Source organism: Panicum virgatum, chromosome 2N, assembly GCF_016808335.1.
Source record: "Panicum virgatum strain AP13 chromosome 2N, P.virgatum_v5, whole genome shotgun sequence".
NCBI lineage: Eukaryota > Viridiplantae > Streptophyta > Magnoliopsida > Poales > Poaceae > Panicum > Panicum virgatum.
Genome location: NC_053146.1, coordinates 23,114,623 through 23,136,684, shown reverse-complemented (window position 1 = coordinate 23,136,684; position 22,062 = coordinate 23,114,623). Strand labels below are relative to the sequence as shown.

General features: G+C 47.2%; 2 protein-coding genes across 4 annotated transcripts; one reads left to right on the top strand and one right to left on the bottom strand.

The window, feature by feature from the left end:
- The first annotated feature begins 1,925 nt into the window (after window positions 1–1,925).
- LOC120660076 (pre-mRNA-splicing factor 38-like) lies at window positions 1,926–10,694 on the top strand. The gene is made up of 6 exons (XM_039938418.1): window positions 1,926–2,311; window positions 2,399–2,520; window positions 2,629–2,719; window positions 2,870–2,999; window positions 3,087–3,166; window positions 10,076–10,694. The coding sequence occupies exons 1-6, from the start codon at window positions 2,022–2,024 to the stop codon at window positions 10,539–10,541; spliced, it is 1,179 nt and encodes a 392-aa protein (XP_039794352.1). The 5' UTR covers window positions 1,926–2,021; the 3' UTR covers window positions 10,542–10,694.
- Window positions 10,695–10,834: 140 nt separating this feature from the next.
- Window positions 10,835–21,844, bottom strand: LOC120660074 (RNA pseudouridine synthase 4, mitochondrial). 3 transcript variants are annotated; one of them, XM_039938415.1, is made up of 10 exons: window positions 21,430–21,842; window positions 20,719–20,790; window positions 18,164–18,304; window positions 18,036–18,083; window positions 17,879–17,956; window positions 14,506–14,619; window positions 14,308–14,400; window positions 12,178–12,289; window positions 11,590–11,636; window positions 10,835–11,466 (listed from the first exon to the last, which is right to left on the bottom strand). In XM_039938415.1, the coding sequence occupies exons 1-10, from the start codon at window positions 21,760–21,762 to the stop codon at window positions 11,104–11,106; spliced, it is 1,401 nt and encodes a 466-aa protein (XP_039794349.1). In that variant the 5' UTR covers window positions 21,763–21,842; the 3' UTR covers window positions 10,835–11,103. The 3 variants fall into 3 exon arrangements, with proteins under 3 accessions (XP_039794349.1, XP_039794350.1, XP_039794351.1); XM_039938416.1 differs by lacking the exon at window positions 20,719–20,790 and having other exon boundaries at window positions 21,430–21,844; XM_039938417.1 differs by lacking the exons at window positions 14,308–14,400; window positions 14,506–14,619 and having other exon boundaries at window positions 21,430–21,844.
- Window positions 21,845–22,062: the final 218 nt, after the last annotated feature.

The window sequence follows — 22,062 nt, the reverse complement described above, 5'->3', positions numbered from 1 at the left end:
CCATTTGGCAGCTTTGTCTTCCATGTGTAGAGATGCAATAGTGGGCCACATACCCTCAGGAAGATTGAAAATACTGAAATAATCCTCACACTTGTCACGCCAAATACCAGGGTTGGAGTCGTCAAACAAGGGAAATTGCATCTTGGGCATATAAGTCCTGGAAGTATCGTGATCCTGATGTGCTCCACGGTCCTGATGGACGTGGCGATGGGGTGGAACACCTGCACGGCTGGGTGCTGCTGTAGTGCCCGCAGTCGCTGGTGGGCGACGCTGCTGAAAGTTGATCTCGTCGGTACTGTCACTGGAAGCTGGACTAGGTGGACATTCCTGCTGATATCGCATCTAAGCCAGGGTCAATTGTACCACCGCGTTCCCTGTGGACTCCATCTGTTTAGCAAGTGTCTGCTGATCGAGTAGCATCTTTTCTAGGACTCTGGTAGACACATCAAATTGGGCTTCCAGTTTCTGCTGACGGTTGTCGACAAAACCCACCTTAGCAAACAAGAGATCTAGATTTTCCATCACGCTGGTCCAACGCTCATCGATATCCTGTGCACGCTCCTCCATGTGAGAGAGGAGGATCTGAGTCTGCGCGGAGGGCTTAGGGGGCGCCGTGATGCCTCCACTGGTAGTGAGATGACTACAACCCGAATTGATGTTACCTCAAGAGGCTTGAGTAGAGTCACCAAACCCACGGAGTGTTGTAGGTCTCACTGGATCCCACGAACTGGCACCGAATTGTTCGAAGCCGCGCCCGTGCTGCGCAATCCACACTCAGAACAGTCGTGTGCAACTGAAATTCTCCCAAATCCGGAGGCCCGAAGGAAGAGACCTCGCGATCTCGGATCTATAAACCTAAGCGGCGCAGCAGTGTGTGGTCGACGGCGCTGGGACGGCTAACCGTCGATTTGCGGTGTCCGCCGCCGACTGGGAGTCGGTGGGCGGGGCGTGGACGCCGGAACCGAATGATTCACAGCAGAGCGAGTCAAGTTCGCTGGACTAGCGACACTGACCAAAATGGGATCGAGGAAGGAGAATTGGGCGGAAACATACCGAGGAATGCTGAATCTGATACCACTTGTAATACCCGTTGCTACCCGAAGATCAAGCAGCGTGAGAAATCAACAAGAGGAAGAGCAAATTCGGTAGGATAGTTGGAGGCCGGGCGATGAACCCTGACGCCCCGAGAACAGAGTGTTCTTCTTTCAGAAACGCAATGGTTCCAGCCGTGGCGGCTGTCTCAACTTTATCCCCTTCACAGGGTTACAAGTTGCTAGACCCCACTAGTCAGCCTCTCATTCAAAACTAGCGTAAACGATAGAAGGAAAATGTAAAGTAGATAACTACACTACTCCTGTCTTGACACGGTAGCAGTCATGACAGCCCTCCCGGTACGGCACGGGTGTGCACATCTCTCCCCTGCTGTCGCCGACACCCGACGCAGACGACCGGGAGGTGGACTTTGCCATGGCCACGAGCTCTCCCATCCCTGCTCACTCCTCCCCTACACTGAACTCTCCTCTTCTCGCGCTGCCTTCTACTCTTGCATCCTTCTACTCTTGCCGCCATTTATCAGGTTCTGGAGGAAAACCACCCACTTTTCCCGCCCTTACAAGTGGGCCAAGGGGACCAGCGTGGAGGTATATCCAGCGTGGCGTTCAAGGCTACCAGCACCCTTGAGGGAAGTTTTAACCGGTTTCATCTATTTTAGGGTGTAAAATACCTAGTTTTGTACTTGGGACGGTGTATTTCACTTTTCATAGTTCAGTGTGAAGTAGACTTTTTCCGAAATAGTATAATGTATAATAGTTTTGCATTTTACAAAAAGGCATTCAGCCGTCGGATTCTCGGGGAACGGTCGATCCCAACCGTCCTCGGACTGGGTCAAGGCCAGTTAGTTCTCTCATAACCTTCGCCTGCCTCATGCACGGCCGGTTGTCTAGGGTTTTGTTTGCAAATCCAGTCCACCCCGCCGCCGCCGCCGCCGGCGAAGCGCGCCGCCGGGCGCGGGTACCGAAGGGATGGCGAACCGCACGGACCCCCTCGCGAAGAGCATCCACGGGACGAACCCGCAGAACCTGGTGGAGAAGATTGTGCGCTCCAAGATCTATCAGAGCACCTACTGGAAGGAGCAGTGCTTCGGCCTTACCGCCGAGACGCTGGTCGACAAGGCCATGGAGCTCGACCACACCGGCGGGACCTACGGCGGCAACCGCAAGCCCACCCCGTTCCTCTGCCTCGCGCTCAAGATGCTGCAGATCCAGCCCGACAAGGACATCGTCGTCGAGTTCATCAAGAACGAGGACTATAAGTGCGCCTTACTTTCTCTCTACCAATTTCTAATTGGTTCCCTTCTTTTCCTGTGTTTGTATTTTGTTTTCCCTCGACGATTTGGCAGGTATGTTCGCGTTCTTGGGGCCTTCTACCTGCGCCTCACCGGTACCGTTGCCGATGTCTACCAATATCTGGAGCCGCTCTACAATGACTACCGCAAGATCAGGCACAAGCTCAGCGATGGACGTATGCACCAATTGCCCTCCTTCCCCCCCACCTAGCTCATTTTTTTCACACAAAGTAGGGGTGAATATTTGACCTGACATTTACAACGGATTCATTTTTCATGTCAAGAGTTCACACTTACCCATGTTGATGAGTTCATCGATGAGTTGCTGACCAAGGACTACTCCTGTGATACAGCCCTGCCCCGCATCCAGAAAAGGTTTGTTTTTACTCTAAACGTTCAGTGAGCCTAGTGATGCACTAAAATCATTTTGCTGCAGCATTTTGTATTGGCATACTCATATATTATAAAAACCTCTTGAAACTCAATTTCATCTCATGTTTGGGCTTTTGTGGATTCTTCGAACAGATGGGTTCTTGAAGCGTCAGGAACTCTAGAACCAAGAAGAAGTGCACTTGAGGATGATTTTGAGGAAGAAGAGGAAGACAAGGAGGAAGAACAACCTATGGAAATCGACGAGCCTAATGGCCGTGAAAAGGTAAACAGCTTTTCAATTCAAATCTGCAATCATTGTACCATTAACATGTTATGCTGATTGCTGAATCCATTTGTTGTCATCTTTCAGGATAATCATCGTGGAAGGAGCCCTGCAAGGGAACGGGATAGGGATCGGGACCGGGACAGGAAACATGAAAGGCACCACAGGTACTGCTCTTTATAAGCTGCACTCATATCTTGGTTTGTTATTGAATTATTCTGACTGTTTCTTCAACTGCTAATTATTTTCTAGCATCAATATTGCTTGTGTGAAAATTAGGTATCGGAGTAAAAGGTACAGAGTAAATGCTGTTACTATTTTGATTTGTATCATCTCTGGATGTTGTAAAATGCTTTTTGACTGACTAAATGCTTTTTGACTGATTAAGGACCCTGAAGTTCACTCCCTTTTACTAATCATTAGAGCCAGTCTGCAAGTTATACCGATTTGTAAAGTATGGGCCTGTTTGGGACTGCTCCGCTTCACGAATTCCAGCTCTGCTTCCAAATCTTCATGCCAAACACATCCAGCTCCACAAACTCTGGCTCCAGAAAAAACATGGAGCTAGGGGTCAGCTCCATAGATTTTAGGGAGCTCCTCAAGGAGTGCTCCAGAAACTCTATTTTCATACCTCCTTGTGGAGTTGTGGGATAATTACTTACCTATGCCATCGGTTACCCACTATGTAGCACCGATACGGATAGGCGTATCAGTATCGGCCCGATACGGATACGTGGATACGTCAAATTTCTGCAAAACTTAAAGGCACAAAGGTGTATCGGAGTATCGGATGCGGATACGTATCGGATACGTGATACGGGGTCATGTTGAAGTATCGGGGTTACAGAGGTTACCCATACTCCCTGACATATTGAACAGACTCCTCTTCTTCCCTGAGACCAGTCACCTCCCCGTTGTTTCTCATCCTGTGCAAGCTCTGCCAAACCCTAGATGCCGCTGATGGAATCGAGCAGCTTTGCCGGCCGTTCGCCGGCAAAATGGACCGCACAGCCACCTCTCGTCCTCCTGCCGGCGCACCGTTTCACCCACCAACCTCTGTGGAATTGGTGCCTAGCAGGCTAGGGCACGGCAGCATCGGTAGCCAGACTGTCACCGCCTCACCGGCCTCAGCACCCAAGGGTTGATAAGTGGCCAGCTTCAAGCTGATCCTCCCCTTGGGTAGGTTCAGCATCACCTGGGACTTGGCATCGTGGCCGTACATAGGGTGAGGATCACTACGGATCCGTAGTTTAGGGTGCAGGCCGTGAAGCATATGGCAAGCACCTACGCAATCAGAAGACAACTGTAGTTTCAGTCAAGATTCAGGACCAGTAAAAGGTTTCAATCACTATAAAATGTTTCCCCCCTTCTGCTGTCATTGAATCATGTACAAGACAAAACAATTGACACATTAGTTTGCTACCCAACGGTAAGGTGTGGCAGTGCAGCTGACTGCGAGCGCGGGTATTGTAGCATCGAAAAAATTGTAGCATCCAAAAAAAATCCTCCCAAAATGCTATCAAACAACAACCATCCATCCACCATGGGTAAAAGAGACTATTTCCACCATGTTCTACAATTCTAGAAGCCGGAGCTACGTTACCAGCCAAACAGGTTCATCAGCTCTGTGTTTTTCCTGAACCCTCTAGGTGGAGCTGCTCTATGGTAAAGTTGGTGGAGCGGAGCTGGATTTTATGGAGAGGAGTGCTCCCAAACACGCCCTATATCGACTGAACCACATGCATGTTATATCTTTGTTTTGGTAGATCCAAATAAAAAGCCATACCTAACTGTCATTATAGAACATCCAGCACTACAGCAGTGTCATTTTGCAGAACTCTGCTCTTACTAATGTTCTGTTGACATTCATTAGCCCCATCATGCTTAGTCATTAGAGCCAGTCTGCCAGTCTGCAAGTAATACTGATTTGTAAAGTATATCAACTGAACCACATTCATGTTATATCTTTGTTTTGGTAGATCCAAATAAAAAGCCATACCTAACTGTCATTATAGAACATACAGCAGTGTCGTTTTTCAGAACTCTGTTCTTACTAATGTTCTGTTGACATTTCAATAGCCCCATCATGCTTGGTCATATTAACTAGGGGGGAAGATCTTTTGAGCTGTAAGCACATATTATCTGAGTTACCATAGGATCTGCTTGTTTTGGTCTTAGAAGCTGCTTAATTTCAAAGAATGTTCTGGTGATAAAAACATCATGCTTAATTGCTGATTTCAAATCTAGATGCTTTTGATTCTTCTTCTTGATATCATATACTGGAAGCTGTTGCTGTATCATTGCAGCGTTGAATATCAGTGTTACTGCCATGGCATGTTAATATCAAGAGCCATTGGTAGGGAAACCGCTTCCTAGACTGAATCGTGGCTCTGCCAGGTTTCTCTGCACTGATAGTGTGCAGTGAGAAGTATGATGGGTCAAACAGATACAAAGACATAAACATTTTGGAATTAAACATCTTGTTTATTGAATGTTACTTCTTTATTTAGTTCACATTGAAGTCCGTTGGCCATGTCATTTCTTTTCTTCTCCATTTGCATATTTTCTAGCTGCGATGCCATTCTGGTTTTGACAATAGTTTGCTTTCATGAAAGTTTATAGTGAGTAATGTTGGGTTTCTGTGTAATACTTAAGTACTTATATTTCTGTATAAGAAGTGTATAGCGTGTGATGGACATTTGTCCTATTTTTTAATTGATTATCATGTGTTTTTAATGATCAGGCAAATGATTATTATATCAAATCTTGTTTGGTTTCAGTAAAGCAAGGCTTGTTAATGGAATAAAAGAAATGTTAATGATTTTGTATCAGCATTTGCCACCGACTTTGTAGCTTAAAATTTGGAGAACAGTGGATTTTTTATCAAGTAATATAGAAATCATCTTATATTGTAGTTAGTAGGAAGAGAGTTAAATATTTAACGAAACATAGAGCTAGTCAAAATATTTCATCAGGTGTGGATAATAATGAATGGAAGTTCAAAAGTATCGTGGGATTTCTAGGGTACCCACAGCCGGGTGGCGGAACGCACCCGCCTATTCCCTGAGAGGGAGTACTCGGGAAGGTACTAGGCGATTGGGTTAATCTAGCTCTGAGTTAGGTGCACAAGAACACGCGATCTTGAGTGGTTCGGGCCGTCTGAGCGTAATACCCTACATCCACTGGGAGAGGTTTTGATCTTGGTTGTGTATGAACCTATCCTCCCCTCTTTTATAGACCAAGGGGTGCGGATACATAGGGCGTTGATGCCCCGACAGGTGGGCCCAACGCGACTGTGCAGCGTACTGCGCAGAGTAATTAAACAGCTACAGTGGTTGCGAATCTTTCCTCCGATATGCTTCCATGCCCTGCACACCCTCTGACGAAGGGAGGTCTTCTCTTGTCGTGTCAGCAAGGTGCCCGTTAGGGGAACGTAGCTTGCGGCATGACCTGTGGAGGCTATTATGTAGGCGTCATAATGGGTGAAGCCGAGCCGTCGTATCCATCTGATATGGCAGACTGGCAGGCGCGGCGTGGGCGGCGCCAGCAGCTCCACTATCTTGGTAATACGCGATCAATAGTGCCCCTTGGTTAAAGAATCGCCTCGGCTTCTGCTACATTAAATGCGGACGTCCTCCTGTCGCAATGAATGCAGTGGTAGGTGAGCCTTAATATGAAGACCAAGCGGCCTTATATACGTGTCTGGGCCTGCTGACACGTGGCGGCCCCTGACCACCCCGAGGCGGGGTGTCGATTCCTTCCCTTGGAGAGGGGTCCGGTTACTATACAGGGGGTCCCGGACCCCATGGGGGGTCCGGGATTCCCTGGGGATCCGGACCTCTTCGGGAGGTCCGGAGCTTCCGGCCGTTCGGGCTGAGCGCCAGCTTTTCCCGGAACACGTGGTGCTCCCGGACCTTTCCCAACCAGGGTACGGGTCCGGGACCGCTGTCGGGTGAGCAGGGCTCCGGACCGCAGGGGTCCGGCTGCTGGACGTAGTTAAGGATGACTACAAGGCTTTTGCCTAGACACAGCAAGAGGGGGTACCCCAGTCCTGGGGTACCGACAGTGGCCCCCGGGCCCACCTCGGGAGAGGCACGAACCCGCGGGTGGGGCCACTAATGAGATGTGTTTCCACGCAACTTGATTGCGTCGGTGTGCTCATGCAAAGAGCAGGTGCTCCGGACCCCTGAGGCCGGTACACCGGTTGCCAGGTTCAGGCTCTAGAGCGCTCTGCACAGGGCGACGAAGGTGTAGGCTTAGGGTGCGGAACCAAGCTAAGCGGCTACACAGACCTCGGATCGCTCAGGGAGCAAGCACCACTTCCCGGACCTGGCTCTTGGCGACCGTGGCGAGTGGTCTCCGCCGGAGCGGGCCACCGGAGTGGACTTGAATCGACCGTGGCGAGCGGTCTCTGCCGGAGTGGGCCACCGGAGTGGACTTGAGGCGACCGTGGCGAGCGGTCTCCGCCGGAGCGGGCCACCGGAGTGGACTTGTGGCGAGCGGTCTTCGCCGGAGCGGGCCACCGGAGTGGACTTGAGGCGACCGTGGCGAGCGGTCTCCGCCGGAGCGGGCCACCGGAGTGGACTTGAGGCGCTGCTGACGATTCGATGAAATATGTCACCGGAGCTCGTAGTAAGGTGCAAGAAACCAAGCCTTATACTAGAAGGGAGCTCGGGACCTCTAAAGACAGCAGCCTCGGATACTAGAGTACTTGTAACGGGGTAGTGAAGTACGTAAACTTAGGGTACATTACCAGGCTAAGCTACGCGGAGCTTCTCTACCCCAGGATACGAGTACCACTTCTCCAGAGCAGGTCCTTAGGGGTCCGAACTGTCTTCCAGCTAGAAGGGGTGTCTCCACCTGGCCACAAGCCAGCAACTTAACTCGGATTGTTAGTAAAAAAGGAGGATTAACTCGGATTGTTAGTAAAAAAGGAGGATTCCGTTTAAAAGGAAAGAATAGTTAATCCAAGGCGAATAAATGTAATCAAAGTGGAGCCTAGATAAAACTGAGAAAGAAAATCTCCTTTATTATTGTGGTTGTCATGGTATACATCAGAGGTCGGGATTACGAGGTCGGACCTCTACCGCTCCGGACCGTTTCTTGCCTTTCTGTGTGATAGGGCCAGAGGTCGGGTTTACAAGGTCGGACCTTGACCGCTCTGGACTCACACGTAGGCGCCACGCTATTACAAAGGAGGAATTCTCTTTCTCTTAGGAGCAACCTACGGCTGCATGCTATACAGCGTGTTCTTCTCCGGTTGGAAGTGGCACGGCCACTCCTGAATTCTTCATAGTCGTCGGAGGCGAAGGCGCTCTAGATGTGCCTGAACTGCATCATCTAGCATCACCTCGGGAGCCTGGGGGCCACTCCTTGCCTAAGAGCTGTCATATGCTTAGGTAGCATGAGACAAATTCTTTGGCTTTGAATGGAAGAGGCCCCCTGCCGCCGCCGTCCGCCACCGGGAGCCAGCCGCCTGTCACTCGCTGCGGCAGGAGCTGGCTTTCCGCCCTGGCGCAGCGGGAGAAGTGTGCTCGTATGGACGAGCACGGAGCGTGGAGAAGGGCGGTCGTTCGCCGGCTTGTCCTTGGTGCTCGCGCCAGAGGCCCCCGCGCCTAGCGGCGGGGTCCTGTCTGTGGCAGCACCAAGCACCCCGAGTGGCGCCGGAGACGACACGACGACTCGGCCAACTTCCTCCGGGATGGCCGTCGGCTCCAGGCTCCATGTTGAGAGGAATCCTTGAGCCGATGCCATGCCGCCGCAGAGGAAGCGTGGCCGTTGCTTGAGAGAAACCCTTGAGCCAACGTAGGGGCGGCAGCGCCCAGCGGCGCCTCCGCTGTGCGTTGCCGCGCCGGCTCTGAGGTGTCGCAGTGGCGACGCACAACAAACGCCGCTGCCGTGCACCGCCGTACTGCGGGCGTTGGCGCCCCAGTGCCACGGCATGTGGCGTGGGTGACGCCCTGCCTTCCTTCATCTTCTCGTTCGCCGTTTGCAGAGGATGAACACAGCCCCCAGAAGCCTGGAGATCCAGCCCGCGCCTGACCTCCCCACGGACGGCGCCAAATATCGTGGGATTTCTAGGGTACCCACAGCCGGGTGGCGGAACGCACCCGCCTATTTCCTGAGAGGGAGTACTCGGGAAGGTACTAGGCGATTGGGCTAATCTAGCTCTGAGTCAGGTGCACAAGAACACGCGATCTTGAGTGGTTCGGGCCGCCTGAGCGTAATACCCTACATCCACTGGGAGAGGTTTTGATCTTGGTTGTGTATGAACCTATCATCCCCCCTTTTATAGACCAAGGGGTGCGGATACATAGGGCATTGATGCCACGACAGGTGGGCCCAACGCGACTGTGCAGCGTACTGCGCAGAGTAATTAAACAGCTACAGTGGTTGCGAATCTTTCCTCCGATATGCTTCCATGCCCTGCACACCCTCTGACGAAGGGAGGTCTTCTCTTGTCCGTGTCAGCAAGGTGCCCGTTAGGGGAACGTAGCTTGCGGCGTGACCTGTGGAGGCTATTATGTAGGCGTCATAATGGGTGAAGCCGAGCCGTCGTATCCATCTGATATGGCAGACTGGCAGGCGCGGCGTGGCGGCGCGGCGTGGGCGGCGCCAGCAGCTCCACTATCTTGGTAATACACGATCAATAGTGCCCCCTGGTTAAAGAATCGTGCGGACGTCCTCCTGTCGCAATAAATGCAGTGGTAGGTGAGCCTTAATATGGAGACCAAGCGGCCTTATATACGTGTCTGGGCCTGCTGACACGTGTCGGCCCCGGACCACCCCGAGGCGGGGTGTCGATTCCTTCCCTTGGAGAGGGGTCCGGTTACTATACAGGGGGTCCCGGACCCCCCGGGTCCGGGAGGTCCGGAGCTTCCGGCCGTTCGGGCTGAGCGCCAGCTTTTCCCGGAACACGTGGTGCTCCCGGACCTTTCCCAACCAGGGTACGGGTCCGGGACCACTACATTTGATTTGAGAATTGTGCTTGCTTGTGGTTGCAGTGAATATTGATGTTTTTTGAATTAACCACCTGTAGATAATAATTGCAGCACTTTTATCTCTGTTTTTTACAGGGACCGAGATTATGAGAGAGATCGGGATTATGATAGGGACTATGGGAGAGGACGGGAAAGAGACCGAGATAGAGATCGTGAAAGGGACAGAAACAGGGATAGGGATAGGGATCGCGATCGTCATCGCTTGAGAGATGATGATTACAGCCGAGACAGGGACCGAGACCATGAGAGGGATGGTAGAGAAAGGGAACGCCGAGACAGAGACCGTGGCAGGCACAGGAGCCGCTCAAGAAGCAGGGATCGACGAGATAGAGACCGTGAAGATGGAGAGTACCGCAGGAGGCGTGGTCGTGGCAGTATGAGTCCTCGAGGGCGTGGTGAGGATGGCGTCACAAGAGAGGAACCGAAGAGGAAGAAGGAAAAGAAAGAGAAGGGTGGAGGGAATGCTCCGGATCCGAATGATCCTGAGATCATAGAAATGAACAAGCTCCGGGCCTCTCTAGGGTTGAAACCGCTGAAGTAGATTTCTTGCTGTAGTGTATTTTTGAAGCTTGTTAGCTCCGGTAGTTTGAACCGAGCTGCAACATTTTTTGCTGGTTTTCTCACCTTCATGTAATTACCTTGTATTATTACGTTGATGTAATGATGTCATCTCATCTGATTGGTTAGTTGTCCATTGCGATGCCTGTTTCAGTTGTGGCTGCATGAGGCAGGAAAGCAGCTATCTTGCACGTTATGCTATGCTTTGAAGAAGGCTCCACTAATCTGCTGCATACATGCGGTGCTTATAGGGAGCGAGATGATCCAGTTATCCAGTAGTCGTGTAGGTTGGTCGTGTCATGTTAAAAGAGAAGGAATAACTATCATTGTTCGTTTTACATGTAATGATATAAAGCAGGTTTTCTCTGAAGGGGAAAAAAAAGAACAATGTAAACTACACAAACATTGTTTCTCTGCTTATCGCATCTCTAGAGGACCACAACTTGGTCAGCACTAGCATTGGCATTAAGGTTGTCCAAGCGAAGCTTTTGCGTTACTTGCCTAAGGACTTCATGACCAACAGATAAAAGACTAAAAGTACAATATTACTTGCCTAAGGACTTCAAAATCTCCCAGCTCAACCGCATATGCAACGGCAATGGAGCAACAAAGCTGAGCTTCTCAAGATCAGAAAAATCATGGTCAGCATCTGAAGACTGCAGGCGTTGCATAGCCTCTGAGATGTCAGGAAGGATCATCTGCTTGCAGTGTAGATGCAGCTGAGGCTGCTCCTCAGCTACACTTCCACCACCCAAAGCAAGCCCAAAGGGAAGCTTCCTTTTATTAAGCATTTCCTCATCGATTGCATGTGGCAGGGGAAGAGGCGACCAGTTCTGGTGTGCTTGCCGTCCGTACTTGTAATCCCCAACAATTGGTGTTCCAAGAACCTCCGCACAATGGACACGGAGCTGGCGGTTCATGAAGAAAACAGGAACAAGTTTTTCAGAGCACTTAGCCTGATCATGATACCTTGCAAGTAAAGATGAAACTAGTTTGTTCACAGATAACTCACATAGAAGTATTATAATTACCTGATGTTTCCTTCCTGTACGAGGAAATAGTTCTAACCAAGAGTAGCCTACAATTATTAGCAAACTTTCAATATTATTAAATCACAACAATAGTTATCTGTAAGTGAAGTCCACAAAACTTAAAGCAGTCTCACTGCATCACATTTTGCTCCTTACTGATAGTTTCACAAACTCGTCACAAAAAAGACAACAATTTTCAATAAAATGATGCATCATGTTTCGGTAGCAACAGATTGCTGAATATCTGATTTGTTTGCTAAGCTTGCAGCAGCTATCATCATCCAGGACAATCTAAGGTTAAAGCACTAGGAAATATGAAATTGGAACATCAATGATAAATCAATAATACCAGATCAATGTCTTAATTACATTACAGTTTTACCTTGCTGCCTATGCTCGGATTTTTCTCTAATTGAATTCGTTTTTGTTCACATATCATTTGATAGATATTTACTATCCTATCAGCAGCATTAGTGGCCAAGAGATATGCAGTATCTCATGCTACTTATTCCAGGCCAGCAGTTATTTATTTCTCCAGTAAAGAACAGCATTTGCTCTCCAACAGGCATTTTTTTGCTTCTTGCATACCTTGCGGGCAAGATTCAATCACTCGGTACTCTGTCAAAGCATCTTGAACAGAGGTGGAATTTGAACCAGAACAAACAGTCAGACGCTCCGACTTGCCATCTTGTAATACAACCTGTGAAAGTGCAAAGCATCACCATTAAATACTACCAATGGGAAACAGCAGCCAGCAAGCAATATAGTTGGTGAACAAACCATATGGAAAAGGAAGAAGAATTCTGAGATGGATCAGAGAGGTCTGAAAGGTGTAGGAAAAGAAAGCAAAGTTTTTGAGACTGAACAAAATAGAATAGCGATCAACAAAGTGATCAAAACTCACTGATATCTAAAAAAAACTCGACCTGCGAGGGGCAAGCCACCCCCCCCCCCGGGCATTGCATGTAAGAAGAGGCCTCACGCAGGCCTAGAAAATCCCCAAACCTCTGCCCCCACCTTTACACAGGCCGCTTGACACCCGGGCCGTTGCCCGTGTGAGAACGGGCCATACTTTGGGCTGTTGCCTCCATGTGCTTTGGTGCGGGAACAGGCGAGGGAATTTTTTTAACCTCAGCCTGAAATTCGCTCTCACGGGGAGTCGAACCCAGGACCTGAGGAGTGCTACTGAGGCCACCTAACCACTACAACTAGGCACCCGTTCGCTAACTCACTGATATCTCACCTAACACAAATCATTAATCAGTTACCCACATGCATGATTAACTTAGTGTAGTTCACTAACCTGTACATATAACAAATGTACTTTATATGTGTATCCACAAAAAATTGAAATGATGTTTTCCCTCGCTTTTGTTATCTCTTTACATTTACAATGAATCCTTGTAATATTGAATTGGCGTCGTATACAACGGACGATGCAAAAGGCCGGGACTCCTTTTCCATTATCTAAAAGAAACAAGCCAGTGGCTGGCTGACTGCCAGAGATAAAGTACAGGTGGATAACTGGATATTGCCATTTGTACAAAACAGAGGAAGAAAACTGCAAAATATTTGATGGACTATGGATAAAAGCCCCCACCCCTCCCACTATAACACCTGGGTTTTATGGTCGGGTTGGCTAGGTGGGGCGCGCTAACATGGTATCAGAGCCGAGGTCCCGGGTTCGAACCCACCCGACCACGCATTTCCGCTGCGCGATTTCCCCTGCGCCCTCTCGTGTGCTGAGACCTGCTGCGGGCTACGCCGGGCACTAGAACCTGCTGCGGGCTACGCCGGGCTCGCATGCCGTAGGGGGAATGATGGACTATGATAAAAGCCCCCACCCCTCCCACTATAACACCTGGGTTTTATGGTCGGGTTAGCTAAGTGGGGCGTGCTAACAATATTCACTGGCAGGAAGAAAGTCCTCATTGTGCTCAGAAGAGGAGACAACTGACCACCTTCTCAGCAATTGTGTGTTCGTGAGAGTTTTGGGTCAATCTCCTCCAGTGTTTACATATCCAACTGCTGTCACCTTCAGCAGAGGATGGGAATTTCGACGATTGGTGCAGTAGGCCTAGTGGTCGGCTAGATGACCAGGTGCAAAAGTATCACCATTCTCATCCTTGGCTCTTGGACCCCTATGGAATCATAGGAACAATTGTGTCTTCGATGGAGTTGCTACTAGCATGGCTGGGGCCTTACTGATTGCCAAAGAGGAGGCAATGTTATGGGTGATGGCTGGGGCTAAAGGGCTTTTTGTCTTGACAGCTCTAGGCCCTAGTGAGTAGTGGGTTGTTTTGAGGTTGTTTCTTTTCTAGTCACAGGCACGGATGTATGTTTTTAACCTTGGTTTGGAGTGTATGGTGTACTCAGAGCTCTATCTTTTTCTTCTTCTTTAGTACAATAATAATAGGAACCTCCCGTGTGTTTGAGAAATAAAAAATCAGACCAAACTCAAAAGTATAATGTTACAGCATCCCTGAAAACAAAACAATCCCCCCTCTGATCTGCCATACAACAAGTATGCAATACACCTGATGGCCTAAAAGGTAAATGATTTGTTCATACTTAACAAATAAATAGCTTTCAGATATAGAAATCCTACTTTGAGATTGCTGTTCAAGAGAATTTGAGGTTAGTCCAATGTCACTGAGTTGTGCACATTACTGGACTATAAGATAAATGCAAAGGAATTGTAGAAATATTCGTACAAACCTTCGCAAGTGGAGCTGACAGTAAACCCTTGGGATGCCTAGGTCTTCCCATAACAAGCGCAACATATTTTCTCTGCAGTACTTGTTGAGTACCCTTGACATAATGGATAATATTGTCAACATACATGTGTGTTCCATGATAATACCAAATGGTGCAGGGTTGAGTGATAATATTTTAAGGAATTATGTTTTAACTTACATTAGCTAAAGCATCAGCAGTTTTCTCACGGAATATAGCATGCATAATGGAAGCGCTAAGTTGGGTTCTTCCCAGAACAAGGACACCACTGCAATCCCTATCAAGCCTGTGGACCTTGTGAAGTAAAAGAATCAAGAAAATTAAAACAGGCAATTCATGTATAAACTAAGGGCAGCTCCAGCATTGATCCAAATTGAACAAGAGCGAAGTAGCATTTGATTTATACACTACAGCAACTGAACCGTGCGGGGATCTTTTTACAATTGATCTCTGCAGACAAGTCGAACCATGGATAATAAAAAAAATCAGCACCAGGCAGTAACTCATACGTGGAAGGCAAGTGGATGTCCCCTGGTTCAGCTCAGAGGGGAGAGAATGCTGCTCCTTTTTTATTTCTTTAATCACCACATGGGCCCCATAAATCGATTTAGGACCAGGGGGATCGATGTGTACACAGCAGGTAACGAACCAAAGTTTCGTTCAACTTCTTCGCTCTGCAGAAATCAATGTGGCACTGGAGCTGCCCTAACAAACAAGTTGTTTATTGAAACGGCGCCAGCATAATGCCAACTTGCTGAGGCAACAGCTTGAATAATCTCAGAAAACATGCTACTTAACACTACAAGTCTACAATACATAGTATTAAAATATTGCCAGTTTGAAACAATATAGCATTCACTAATTTAAGACTGATCTACCACTCTACCTGGAAAAATTCATGCCGTCCTAAGTTTCTTTGAATCAAACATAGCTTACATATCCCTATTTACTTATTAGTTGCCCTCAAGGTGCCTAAGTGGTTCATCCGTGCAATCGACAAGATCAGAAGGAGCTTTTTGTGGAAAGGAAGGAGAGAGGCAAATGGTGGGTGCTGCTTGGTGACTTGGGAGAAACTCATGCGACCACTTGAGTTAGGTGGGTTGGGTATCCATAACCTAGAAGTCATCGGCTTTGCAAATGAGATGGCTGTGGATAGAAAAAACTAAGCCAGAGCGCCTTGGGCTGGTCTTGAGATCCCTGTTCACCTACACACATTGGCCATGTTTGCAATATCAGTTGTGACTTGGGTTGGCAATGGGGAGAAACATTTTTTTTTTTGGGCTGATCGCTGGGTTCATGAAAGCTGCCTGGAGGAGTTAGCACCCAATGTTTTCAAGAGTGTCCCTTCGCGTTTGAGGAACAAAAGAACCGTGGCCGAGGCTCTCCATGAGCTGACTTGGGTTTCAGACATAAGAGGAGCCCTCGGCTGGCATGGTCTAGCTGAATACTTGCAGCTTTGGGACATGATCTCCGGCATTGCTCTTACTGTTAATGAAGATGCCCATCAGTGGAGGTTTGAATCCTCAGGCACCTTCTCTACTAGATCGGCCTACCGTGCTTTCTTCATTGCATCCATCTCCTTCGAGCCTTGGAAGAGGATTTGGAAATCTTGGGCACCGGGCAAATGCAAAACATTCATTTGGTTAGCCATCCGCAATCGCTGCTGGACAGCGGACCGGCTACAAAGGAGAGGGCTTCCCCATCCAGACCACTGCCCACTGTGCAACCAGGAAGACGAAACGGTCAGCATCTACTCACTTCATTTGTCTTTGCTAAACAATTCTGGTTTAACATCCTACAGCCCCTGAATTTGACAGCCCTGGTGCCAAACCGAAGATGTATTTCTTTTGGCTGATTGGTGGAAAAAATCCTGGAGGAAAATACCCAAGCAACACAAAAAGGGATTTAATTCACTGGTCATTCTTGGGGCTTGGACCCTTTGGAAGCATTGAAATGCTTGCATTTTTTATGGATCTACACCCAACAGTCAGAGGGCCCTCCAGGCTCTTCAAGATGAGATGGATCTTTGGCAATTGGCTGGTGCAAAGGGCTTAACTGCCCTCGGCCTACGCCGAGTGGTTCAGTAGCTTTTTCTAGCCCTGTGTGCGTTGGTGGTAAGGCCCTTCAGTTAGTTTCTTTTGTATAGCTCTTTTTTAACTGTTAAACACCAGCCCCATTCTAGTCCACGGTGGGGTTTGGGTTCTGTAATTGGACTATTCTTTCTTCTAATACAAAGATGCGCAGCTCTCCTGCGTGTTCAAAATAAAAAAAACATAGCTTACAATACACAACACCGCCTAATCAGTAGTAGCTTCTTAAGATGCCTACCAGAATAGCCTTTTTTTTGTCACTTACAGTAATGCCTACCAGAATAGCTCCTTTAGAACAGTTTAATGTTTTTTTTTCTCGAACGCGCAGGAGAACTGCATATTGTAGGAAAGTAGGATGCGTATAATGTGGTCGATGTATTGCATTGAGCCCTTGGGCGGTATATATAGGAGTACATGGCTTGGAGGACAAGTAGCCTCTCCTAGAGATAAGGAAGGTTATCCCGGGATTACAATCAATGCTAAACTAACCATATCCGGAGTTGCCTAATATACTCTAACACACATCATTATATTATGTCACAGGAGATGGACTCTAGAGCGTAAACTGGAAGAGCATCGGATTTTGGGGTAGGATCATAAAGAAGAATCAGGAAGAAGAAAGTCATAGGTGGAGAAGAATGGAGAAGGGCAAATAGCAGATAATTTCAGTTCCATTCATCATCTACAGCCAGCTTGTGCCTTATATAACAATGCCACCCTCGTAGCCCTGGCTTTGAGTCCACATGTCATCCCACGCTTGTGACCCTTACAGCAGGCTCCAACATGATTACAGGACTTAGCACTAACGCCAACTCCTCTAGCACATGACATTTAATGCCTCATATAAATGCACTCAACAATAATGAATTTTCTTTAGCACAGATTTGTGCACTGTGGAAAGAGATTATAGCCAAATGGCTGCTACATTTCGTCTACACTATTACCAATCACCACACCTTAAGTGCTTATGCAGGCTGAGAACCTTCAGATGGAGAGCAGGTTAACATCCTTGATATCCAGCCCTAGAATGGGGGGACCTAAACCAATATTGGAATGACAATTTTCTTGGCAGTTATTATGATCCATTTTCCAAAAGTAATATTGTGCATTTTTTTTAAAACAATTGCTTTGTTTTTTTAATATTGTGCAAATTATCACCTAAAAACACAGCTACTGTTTTTTCAACAAAAAAAAAAGTTGTGTTGTGTCTGGTTAGTGACTTTAAGATGAGGATTAATACTTATAGACATCCTATTCTATTTGGATCTTCAAATTCTGCAAACTCCTTTTATAACGCTACAAAAAGAGCTGGAAGCTCTTCAATGCATATTGCAGTTAACACTTCTATCTTATTGAAGGAAGTAACAATTCTTTTTAGTTAAGATGATACAGCAGGTTTGCACAATAATATACATGTACCAAGATCACTGCAAGTGAGTAGCATTGCAATGTACAAAACTCACCAGTCGAGGTGCTTCAGAAGAACCATCCTCAAACATCAGGGACAGCATATCAATACTATTTTTTATGCCAACACCACCCTTCAGAATCAAGAAGCAAAAAGGTTTTAGATAGGTGCTGTAATTTTCCTGAAGCTGCAGGAGAAGGAAATAGATTTACTTGCACTGGCATTCCAGGTGGTTTATTGAGCACGATGATGTTCCTATCCTGAAAAAAATTACAGATGCCAATAAGATCATTTACCATCCAATCAAATCATCTTTAAGAAAATAAATACAAATTTACACCTTGTAGATCTCAAGGCTGCGTAAAAAGTCAATCTCATTCTTGTTACCAAATTTCTTGGTCTTCTCAGCAACAGAAGATTCTTGAATGTTAACTGGTAGAAAGAGAATATCACCAGGCACAAGTTCATCTTTCGCTGAAACCTTTCAAACAATTAAAACTAGGTCACAAACTGCAAGAGAGGACTAGTTACTTTTTTGATTGGAAAACTCCAAGGGAAACCCCTGAAGCATAAAGGTGCGGCACCCAGGGCGGAAGCACTCCAGCCCCTTCATGAGGAACATTGTGATCTATAACCTCATTAGGCTACAACTAAACTTCGTCTCATTTTATAATATCATTGGCCATTCTTTGTCCATGCCACCTTTTCCCCTTTGGCAATAGACCATAAAAACTCTACATTAAAGCATGACACATGTGTGCAGGATGCAGCGTAATAGAACCAGACATTGCGATATCACTTATTAGGCGAACAGTATGGTTGCATGAATAACTGGAGACACAAAATTGCAGGAATGAAAGAAAAAAAGAGAAAACAATGAGAAAGATTTGTAGCTCCACAAACTTCCGCAAATAATGAAGAAAATGTGAACTAGATAGTCATGATATAGTGATAACTGCTAAAGTACAAATGAATGTTTCTGAAAATTGAGGCATTATGTTGAAACTTTGGTGCTGATACCACCAGTAAAAAAAGGGCGTATCCAGTGCCGTAGGCTTTCCGCACTGCGTGGGGTCTGGGGAAGGGTTGTTTTAAGCACCAAGCCTTTCCCGCACAAATGTGCAGAGGTTGGGGCTCGAACCCGGGACCTTCCGGTTACAGACTGTAGGCTCTACCGCTGCACCAGGCCCGCCCTTCTGCTGATACCACCAGTCCAAGTCATTATTTGGTCAGTGATTGCTATTGCATCATATAAGTTATAAACCATGGTCACAAGCTACCAAGTTTCTCATTTAAGCAACAGTAATATCAGAAGATAGGTCATTACTCAAGAGAAAAGGATTTGTCAGTCCCCTGTTTCACTAATATGTAGGCCCATAAACCAAATGCCTGTGACACATCGAGCATCAAATTCTCAAGGCGAAGGATGGTGTAAAGTCCGCAAAATTCAATAATTGGTGGAGTAACTCTGTGTACCAAACTAACATTGAGGATCTGTTTGGCATTGCGGTGTCTTTTTCAAAAGCATTTATTTCTTTCCAGATTGGGCGCAAGAGCTGATTATGAGCATCATTTTAGCCATAACAGAAAAAACTTGCTAGTATTAGTTAAATTACCATCCTTGAGCAGCACAGCACAACAACCACAAAATGGCCCTAAATCAAACTGACGATTATATACATATACATATACGTATAGGTTTATATACTGTACCAAGGCAAATCTTTTATCCAATCACCATTTTTACATGAGTAGTAGGAGTTTGTGTATAGGAACACAGATTGCTCCACCTTAATGTTAGTTACTTTGATTTAAGATCGTAAATCTTTTTAAGAGGTCATTGCAGAAGCACACACCATAAAGTTATACCTCACTCAAGAACATATTTAATTTCTTTCAAAGAACATTACTATTCACATATTTTCTCAAAATTGTGCATATGGTAGCAAATATATGATGTATCCCAATTTCCAAACAACACATGATACAAATTGTAAAGGAAAAACATATACAACAACAACAACAACAACAACAACAACATAGCTTTTTTTCCCAAGCAAGTTGGGGTAGGCTAGAGATGAAATCCGAAAGAAATAAGTTCAAGGTTCAGGCACATTGATAGCTAGCCTCCAAGCGCTCCTATCCAAAGCTATCTCTTTAGAGATATTCCAATCCTTAAGGTCTCTCTTAACCGACTCATCCCACGTCAGTTTAGGTCTACCTCTACCCCTCTTTACATTACCGACCCGCTCAAGAACCCCATTACGCACCGGCGCCTCAGGAGGCCTTCGTTGGACATGTCCAAACCATCTCAGCCGATGCTGGGTAAGTTTCTCCTCAATTGGTGCTACCCCGACCCTATCCCTAATAACTTCGTTCCGGACTCTATCCCTCTTTGTGTGCCCGCAAAACCACCGCATCTCTGCTACACTCAATTGCTGGACATGTCGCCTTTTTGTAGGCCAACATTCAGCACCGTATAACATCGCCGGACGAATTGCTGTCCTATAGAATTTGCCTTTTAGCTTTTGTGGCACCCTCTTGTCACAAAGGATGCCAGAAGCTTGCCGCCATTTCAACCAGCCAGCTGAAATTCTATGCCTAACATCTTCATCAATGTCGCCATCCTTTTGTAGCACCGATCCTAAACACCGAAAAATATCCTTCTGGACCACCACTTGCCCATCTAGACTAACGTCTCCCCCCTCATGCCTAGTCGCGCTGAAATCGCAATCATGTACTCGGTCTTGGTCCTACTAAGTCTGAACCCTTTCGACTCTAACGTGCGTCTCCACAGCTCTAACTTCCTATTAACCCCTGCCAGGTTAATAGGAAAAATTAAAACTCAGAGTCTCAGACTGTCAGGTATTTCTGATTAACCCATGTCATTCTTACCCTTCTTAACCGGAGTTGTTCAGTAATGCCATCAGTTGAAGAGGTACCAGCAGTCAGAAGATTCCTCTTAACCTGCAATAGTGAGTAGACAGTGCAAGAAATATCTTCTCAGAGAATAAACTATAACTTCATGGAGCAGCCCTTTTTTTTTGGGGGGGGGGGGGGGGGGGGGGCAAGAAAAGTGGGATCCAATTCCCTACAAAGTACACCTCGTGCTTACAAAATAATTCTATTAGCAATTTGTGGCCTCATAAATACTCAGCTTGGAAGAATTACACTGCCCAAGAGTGCCCAGTTTTGGAATATTCGTGCATATTTAATTGATAATGAGTCCAGATATGGAACTTTTATAAGTAAATACCTACCTCTATGATTTTTTCATTGGTCTTATATTGTTAATGCTCCTCTTCCAAACATTATCATATGAGCATAGTACTGAGGGTAAGTTTTGCATGAGGGCTAAATTTGCATCCAAAACGAGATGACTTGTGCTATGTAAGAAGGTTTTAGAATTCTTTTGCGCATGCTGAAATGTAAATCAACTAGAGATGCATCATCCACAAGCATCAAGATTAGCTAATTATGGAAGATCGCAAGATGAACACGAAGTTTATCATGTTTTCCTTTCCAAGAGATGCGAACTAACTGCGAGGGAGGAGGACAGGCAGGCACAGGCAGTGTAGCATTTGGTCGAGTATGTGGTGGGCGCACCTTGCGGAGGCGGAACAGCTTCTGCACCAGCGACGCCGGCATGTGCGGGCAGCAGCGCCGGACCCACCTGATCGCCGTGGCGTTGGAGCACGCACCTTCTCCCCCTCCCCCTCGAGAAATGGCTCGCGCGGCGGTGTTGGCATCGAGCGGGGTGTAGGGAGGGAGCTCCAGCCACCGCTTCCTGTTCCCCTCCCCACCGCCACTGCAACCTCCGTCGTCTAGAACATCGTGTCCCGCTGCGGTGGATAGACCGGCGACGTAATGTTGTAGCGGCTTTGGAGCAGCCGCGGCTGCCCGGCGCCTGAAGAGGAGCGCCGCCATCCTCGTCGCCATGGAGCCTTGGGGTCGGTGTCTTCCAAACCCTTCGCCCTTCTGTTTGTCCTCCACTCGTTCTAGGCTCCTAGCCGTTGGATCTACGGGCCGGGTTTGGGCCTAGCCAAACCAACGGTTATTTTTGGTGTGCGAAGGCCGTTAGCCCCAGCCAATCAACTGGAAATGGAATTTGGAAATACTCTCCTAGGCCGCAACTAGCAGCCCAGTTTGGAGAGCAGATCACGTCTGAATATTGTATTATATTATATGTACATCTATATCGCCCAACCAAATGTTGGCCTCCGGTGGCCTGAGTAACTG

Coding starts and splice junctions, on each gene's coding strand:
- LOC120660076 (XM_039938418.1), top strand. CDS start 2,022: ATGGCGAACCGCACGGACCCCCTCGCGAAGAGCATCCACGGGACGAAC. Junction 2,521..2,628: donor GCACAAGCTCAGCGATGGAC/GTATGCACCAAT, acceptor TTTCATGTCAAG/AGTTCACACTTACCCATGTT. Junction 3,000..3,086: donor AGCCTAATGGCCGTGAAAAG/GTAAACAGCTTT, acceptor GTCATCTTTCAG/GATAATCATCGTGGAAGGAG.
- LOC120660074 (XM_039938415.1), bottom strand. CDS start 21,762: ATGGCGACGAGGATGGCGGCGCTCCTCTTCAGGCGCCGGGCAGCCGCG. Junction 20,791..21,429: donor AGCTGTTCCGCCTCCGCAAG/GTGCGCCCACCA, acceptor TCACTATTGCAG/GTTAAGAGGAATCTTCTGAC. Junction 18,305..20,718: donor AACAACTCCGGTTAAGAAGG/GTAAGAATGACA, acceptor ATTGTTTGAAAG/GTTTCAGCGAAAGATGAACT.